Source organism: Aulonocara stuartgranti, assembly GCF_965226115.1.
Source record: "Aulonocara stuartgranti genome assembly, chromosome: 3".
NCBI classification, from domain to species: domain Eukaryota; kingdom Metazoa; phylum Chordata; class Actinopteri; order Cichliformes; family Cichlidae; genus Aulonocara; species Aulonocara stuartgranti.
In genome coordinates this window covers 76,589,299-76,595,423 of record NC_138941.1, presented here as the reverse complement: position 1 = coordinate 76,595,423, position 6,125 = coordinate 76,589,299, and the positions used below count along the sequence as shown (strand labels likewise).

The window sequence follows — 6,125 nt, the reverse complement described above, 5'->3', positions numbered from 1 at the left end:
GGGAAACGCCTCTGTAGCCTGAAAACAAGAACTGAAAGGTTCAGGAGGAGTTTTTACCCACAAACAGTGAGACTCCTCAATCAAAACACAAATCGGACAACATGATGGACAATTCCATACACAGTATATAATTTTCCTTTGAGTGTTATCCTTATTTTTTTTGTATTTTATCATATACATCTGTATTTATGTAAATACGTACACTATAGCTCTTAACTATTACAGCGTAATATTTTGCACGATATTATACATTTTTATACTTTTATATAGATATTTTTTATTATAAGTCTAGTAAGAAGCACAGTCGGGGGGGGGGGGGGGGGGGGGGTGGGGGATACTTTTTAGCCGGAAAAAACATATCACTGTGTGTTGTACTAGTTATAACTACAGGTGACAAATAAATAAAGAATTGAAGAATTGAGAATTGACTGAAGAAAATAAGAACAACCCCAGGTTTCTCTTCAGCACTGTAGCCAGGCTGACAAAAAGTCAGAGCTCTTTTGCGCCAACCATCCCTTTAACGTTAACTAGTAATGACTTCATGAACTTCTTCACAAATAAAATTTTTATCATTAGAGAAAAAATTACCAATAATCATCCCACAGATGTAATATTATCTACAGCTACTCTTAGTACCATTGATGTTAAGTTAGACTCTTTTTCTCTAACTGATCTTTCTGAGTTACCTTCAATAATTACTTCCTCCAAACCATCAATGTGTCTTTTAGACCCCATTCCTACAAAACTGCTCAAAGAAGTCCTGCCATTAATTAATTCTTCGATCTTAAATATGATCAACCTATCTCTAATAATCGGCTATGTACCACAGGCCTTCAAGCTGGCTGTAGTTAAACCTTTACTCAAAAAGCCATCTCTAGACCCAGCAGTCTTAGCTAATTATAGGCCAATCTCCAACCTTCCTTTCATATCAAAAATCCTTGAAAGAGTAGTTGTCAAACAGCTAACAGATCATCTGCAGAGGAATGGTTTATTTGAAGAGTTTCAGTCAGGTTTCAGAGCTCATCACAGCACAGAAACAGCTTTAGTGAAGGTTACAAATGATCTTCTTATGGCCTCTGACAGTGGACTCATCTCTGTGCTTGTCCTGCTAGACCTCAGTGCAGCGTTCGATACTGTTGACCATAATATCCTATTAGAGCGATTAGAACATGCTGTAGGTATTACAGGTACTGCACTGCAGTGGTTTGTATCATATCTATCTAATAGACTCAAATTTGTGCATGTAAATGGAGAGTCCTCTTCACACACTGAGGTTAATTATGGAGTTCCACAGGGTTCAGTGCTAGGACCAATTCTGTTTACATTATACATGCTTCCCTTAGGCAGCATCATTAGAAGACATAGCATACATTTACACTGCTATGCAGATGACACCCAGCTCTATCTGTCCATGAAGCCAGATAACACACACCAATTAGTTAAACTGCAGGAATGTCTTAAAGACATAAAGACCTGGATGGCCGCTAACTTTCTGCTTCTTAATTCAGATAAAACTGAGGTTATTGTACTCGGCCCTGAAAATCTTAGAAATATAGTATCTAACCAGATTCTTACTCTGGATGGCATTACCTTGGCCTCCAGTAACGCGGTGAGGAACCTTGGAGTCATTTTTGACCAGGACATGTCCTTCAACGCACATATTAAACAAATATGTAAGACTGATTTCTTCCATTTGCGCAACATCTCTAAAATTAGAAATATCCTGTCTCAGAGTGACGCTGAAAAACTAGTTCATGCATTTATTACTTCCAGGCTGGACGACTGTAATTCATTATTATCAGGATGTCCAAAAAACTCCCTGAAAAGACTTCAGCTGATCCAAAATGCTGCAGCAAGAGTCCTGACAGGGACTAGAAAGAGAGAGCATATTTCTCCTGTTTTGGCTTCCCTTCATTGGCTTCCTGTTAAATCCAGAATTGAATTCAAAATCCTGCTCCTCACATACAAGGTCTTAAATAATCAGGCCCCATCTTATCTTAATGACCTTGTAGTACCATATCACCCTATTAGAGCGCTCCGCTCTTGCTCTGCAGGCCTACTTGTTGTTCCTAGAGTATTTAAAAGTAGAATGGGAGGGAGAGCCTTCAGTTTTCAGGCCCCTCTTCTGTGGAACCAGCTTCCAGTTTGGATTTGGGAGACAGACACTATCTCTACTTTCAAGATTAGGCTTCAAACTTTCCTTTTTGCTAAAGCATATAGTTAGGGCTGGACCAGGTGACCCTGAATCCTCCCTTAGTTATGCTGCAATAGATGTAGGCTGCCGGGGATTCCCATGATGCATTGAGTTTTTCCTTTCCAGTCACCTTTCTCACTCACTATGTATTAATAGACCTCTCTGCATTGACTCATATCTGTTATTAACCTCTGTCTCTCTTCCACAGCATGTCTTTATCCTGTCTTCCTTCTGTCACCCCAACTGGTCGCAGCAGATGGCCGCCCCTCCCTGAGCCTGGTTCTGCCGGAGATTTCTTCCTGTTAAAAGGGAGTTTTTCCTTCCCACTGTCGCCAAAGTGCTTTCTCATAGGGGGTCATATGATTGTTGGGTTTTTCTCTGTATCTATGAAGCGCCTTGAGGCGACTTTTGTTGTGATTTGGCGCTATATAAACAAAATTGAATTGAATTGAAATTATGTTTATTGTTTGGCTTTTTTCAGTAATTTATTTGTTCCTGAGTAAATCGGTTTGGCTGAGATTAAAGTTTTTACACAGCTGAATAAACGTCAAGCAGACAGCTGATTATCAGAAGTGTGAGATGCTCGAGAATATACTCCGGTGTCCTGTTATATTTTAGATAGCAAGGAGCAGGCGGCTGAGTTTATTAAACTCCACTGAAACAATCTGCAAATTTAATTTAAATTTAATAAACTATCATATTGACTTTATTGTTAGTTAGCACATACCTTAAACACCTAAAGCTGTAAGCTAATGATAGTTATATAAGTGCAGATGCTGCTGGTGCAATAAGCTGTATGTTTTACGTCCAATGGATGACGATCTGATTAGTCGACTAATCGCAAAAATAATCGGTGACTAGTCAACTATCAAAATAATCGTTTGTGGCAGCCCTAGTTATCAGCCAGTGGTGATGTGTGAGCTCAGAGTTACAACATCTCATACTCCAGTCACGCATTACTGTACACACATCATAACGACAGTACAGACAATTTCACACACTGACCTTTGACCTTCAGTTGCACATGGGTCTTGCTCTGATCTTGTCCATATTTGCGGACGATGCAGGTGTAGGTCCCACCATCAGAGACTGTAGGGTTCCTCAGGGTGAGGCTGAGGTCTCCAGTCTGCAGGGCGTCGGCTTTCATCGATGTTCGGTTGGTGTAACGATGGTTCTGATCGTTCAGAATATCATCTCCGCTCTGCACACGCATGTGGACTGTTGGGATCTTGAACTCATCACGGTCCCAGACCACTGCTGTGGAGCTACTGGAAACATTAACAGGTACCTGACAGGGCAGCAGGACAGACTCCTCCCCTTCATACACCTCATACACTTCCACCCCTGAGGCATGCTGGGAAACTGATAAGAGAAACAGAGTGTCGTCATTCAGTCTGTCCACAGGGTGGGTCACATGTCGGGATGAGTTCTAACAACAGGTTTTAAATTAGTACCAGTAATGACCACAGTGTGTAACACTAGAAACCTTTGAAAACATATTGAAACCCATCAGGAGCCTCCATCATCGCTCAAAGGTATGGTCAAGAGCCAAAGAAACATCTGCTCCATGCAGACAAGTTTTTCTTGGAAGGCCTTCGTGTTTGAGCAAAGGATGCTAAACCGCAGACTTCATCTATTCCAGCAACACAGCTTCATAAGAGAAGAGTCCGGCTGCTGAACCGCCCCGCCTGCAGTCCGGACCTTTCATCAGCTGACAACATCTGGAGCATCATGAGCTCAACAACAGCGACGAAGCAGAGCCAGGACAGCTGAGCAGCTAGAACCCTCCATCAGACCAGAACCGCTGCTATCCTCAGCTCACAGACTGATGTTAAAGAGGAAACATGGACCTGTGCTACTTTAGAGAATACAAAACTACTTGTAAAACCTGGAGAGTAACAGACTAAGCTGTGACTGAGTGTGACTCATCCAGCACTCTGTTATTCACTGAGTTGAAGCAGGGACCGATAAATACTGAAAACATCCCCCTGTGGCTGACGGCAGCCCAACTATACACGGGTTCAAAGTTCTTACCGTGCACGAGCAGCAGGAAGGACACGAGGCTCTTCATCCTCCTGTGGCAGAGACGAAAACCAACTCTGCTCCACCCGACACCCAAAAACTCACACGGCTCTAACTTTCCAGCTGTACAAGAAAGTTTTACTTTCGGTTTCAACCTTCAAAGTAAAAGCTCATAGAGACGTATTCAGAGACTTCCTTATTCCATCCGAGGGAAAAGTGCTGCAGTCAGTGACAGCAGGAGCTCAGTAAAAGCTCTATTTTTATTCTCTCTATCATTCTTTTTTTTTTAAATCGCTCTGTGTCGTAGTTTGCAATTGTTACATTGTATTTTACAATTACATTGTAAATTACATTACAGTTACATTGTGTATCACAATTGTAATGTAAAGAGTTTGTAGTTTGTAAAGCTCTGTCAGTAGCGGGTTTTGATACGGGCGGTTGCCCGGGGCGGCATCGTGGTGGGGGGAGGCATCACGGGCATCGGCAGAAAAAAAAAAATGCTCGTAATCATGCTGCCCCGACATCAGCCAGCCATATTGGGAATGGTACAGGCACCGATTGGTTTTCTATCGCCCATTTGCTGGGAGTAAGGGCGCCCTCCGTTTGCGAGGTGCATCTGCTGCTTGCGGCACAGGGAGGAGAGGGCGGGGCGGCGGGGAGTCTCTGACCGGCTGGAGCAGCGTCTAATAATCAGCTCGCAAAATAAAACAAAATAAAAACACCAGACATTATGATACAGACTTATAATTTGCACCGATGTTTTTTCGAAATTCTGTACACGAAAAGTGAGCGCGAGAGCCCTCGGTGCGCCTGCTCGCTGCTGAAGTCAAAGTAAACTTTATTGTCATCTCCGCTACAAACAGTCCAGCATATAGAGAGACGAGACGACGAGGCTGCAGTTACAGCGGTGCAAGTAAACAAACAATAAATATAAGAAGAGTAAGAAAATAAACATACACTTTAGGACTCGGGTTAAAGGGATCCATGATAATTTATAATTTACAGTCTGATGATTTAAAGTCTCACACACAACCCGGTGAAAGGGGAGGAAGACCTGCTGCTTCCAAACAGACCACATTTCATTCATAATGCTGTAAATCCAAGCCCATTATGTATTCATGATTTGAATCCTGGGTTGTGTGAAATCCCAGAAATTAACCTTAGACAAAGTGAATCTGTGAACTAAGGTGTGGAACAGGGGTCTGCAACCTTTAACACAGAAAGAGCCGTTTGGAGCCGGTTTCCACGCAAAAGAAAACACTGGGAGCCGCAAATACTTTTTGACATCTAAAATGAAGATAACACTGTATATTTTTTTTTTTTTACTTTTATGCTTTGTGTGAACAACTAAGGTGTGTTGCTTATGAAATCCATGAAGTGCTACAGCGAAAATTTCATTTTATTTATGTAATTAACACATTTTGAACTAAAATATAACAAAAGGAACGACACGCAGCTGAACTAAAATGATCCAGCAAACAAAAACTGTTGTCAGCCACCACCCTTATACGATGATACCACCTGGCCAGTTCACCAGTCTAAATCAGTGGAAATCACTGCAAACATTTTAATGTTTAAAATTATTAATTCATGCATTCATTCATTTACAGAGTGGCTTTGGTCATTCTGTGTGAAACACCTCAAAACTGTTGTTCTGTGCTGCCCAACCTTTTTCGTATATGTCCGACAATATTTTCACGGACCGGCCTTTAGGTGTTGTGGATAAATACAACAAAATAAAACCAGTACCAGTGACAAAAAAAGAGGACTTATTCATAACACGCGGACCCAGGGAAACCGAGTTAATGATAAAAACATTTAAAAATGTAACGATAAAGGCCCTGAAAACCATAAATTTCCCACCCGAGCCTCAACTCTCGTGGCCTGGTACCAAACGTTTGGAGGCCGG

At 41.8% G+C, this 6,125-nt stretch overlaps 1 protein-coding gene across 1 annotated transcript; it reads right to left on the bottom strand.

The window, feature by feature from the left end:
- Nucleotides 1–3,164: 3,164 nt before the first annotated feature.
- On the bottom strand, nt 3,165–4,299 carry LOC309698999 (butyrophilin-like protein 10; the record flags this gene model as incomplete). Its single annotated transcript, XM_082521812.1, has 2 exons — nt 4,229–4,299; nt 3,165–3,556 (listed from the first exon to the last, which is right to left on the bottom strand). Exons 1-2 carry the CDS (start codon nt 4,263–4,265, stop codon nt 3,165–3,167), a joined length of 429 nt encoding a protein of 142 aa, XP_082377938.1. The 5' UTR covers nt 4,266–4,299.
- Between the last annotated feature and the right edge of the window lie 1,826 nt (nt 4,300–6,125).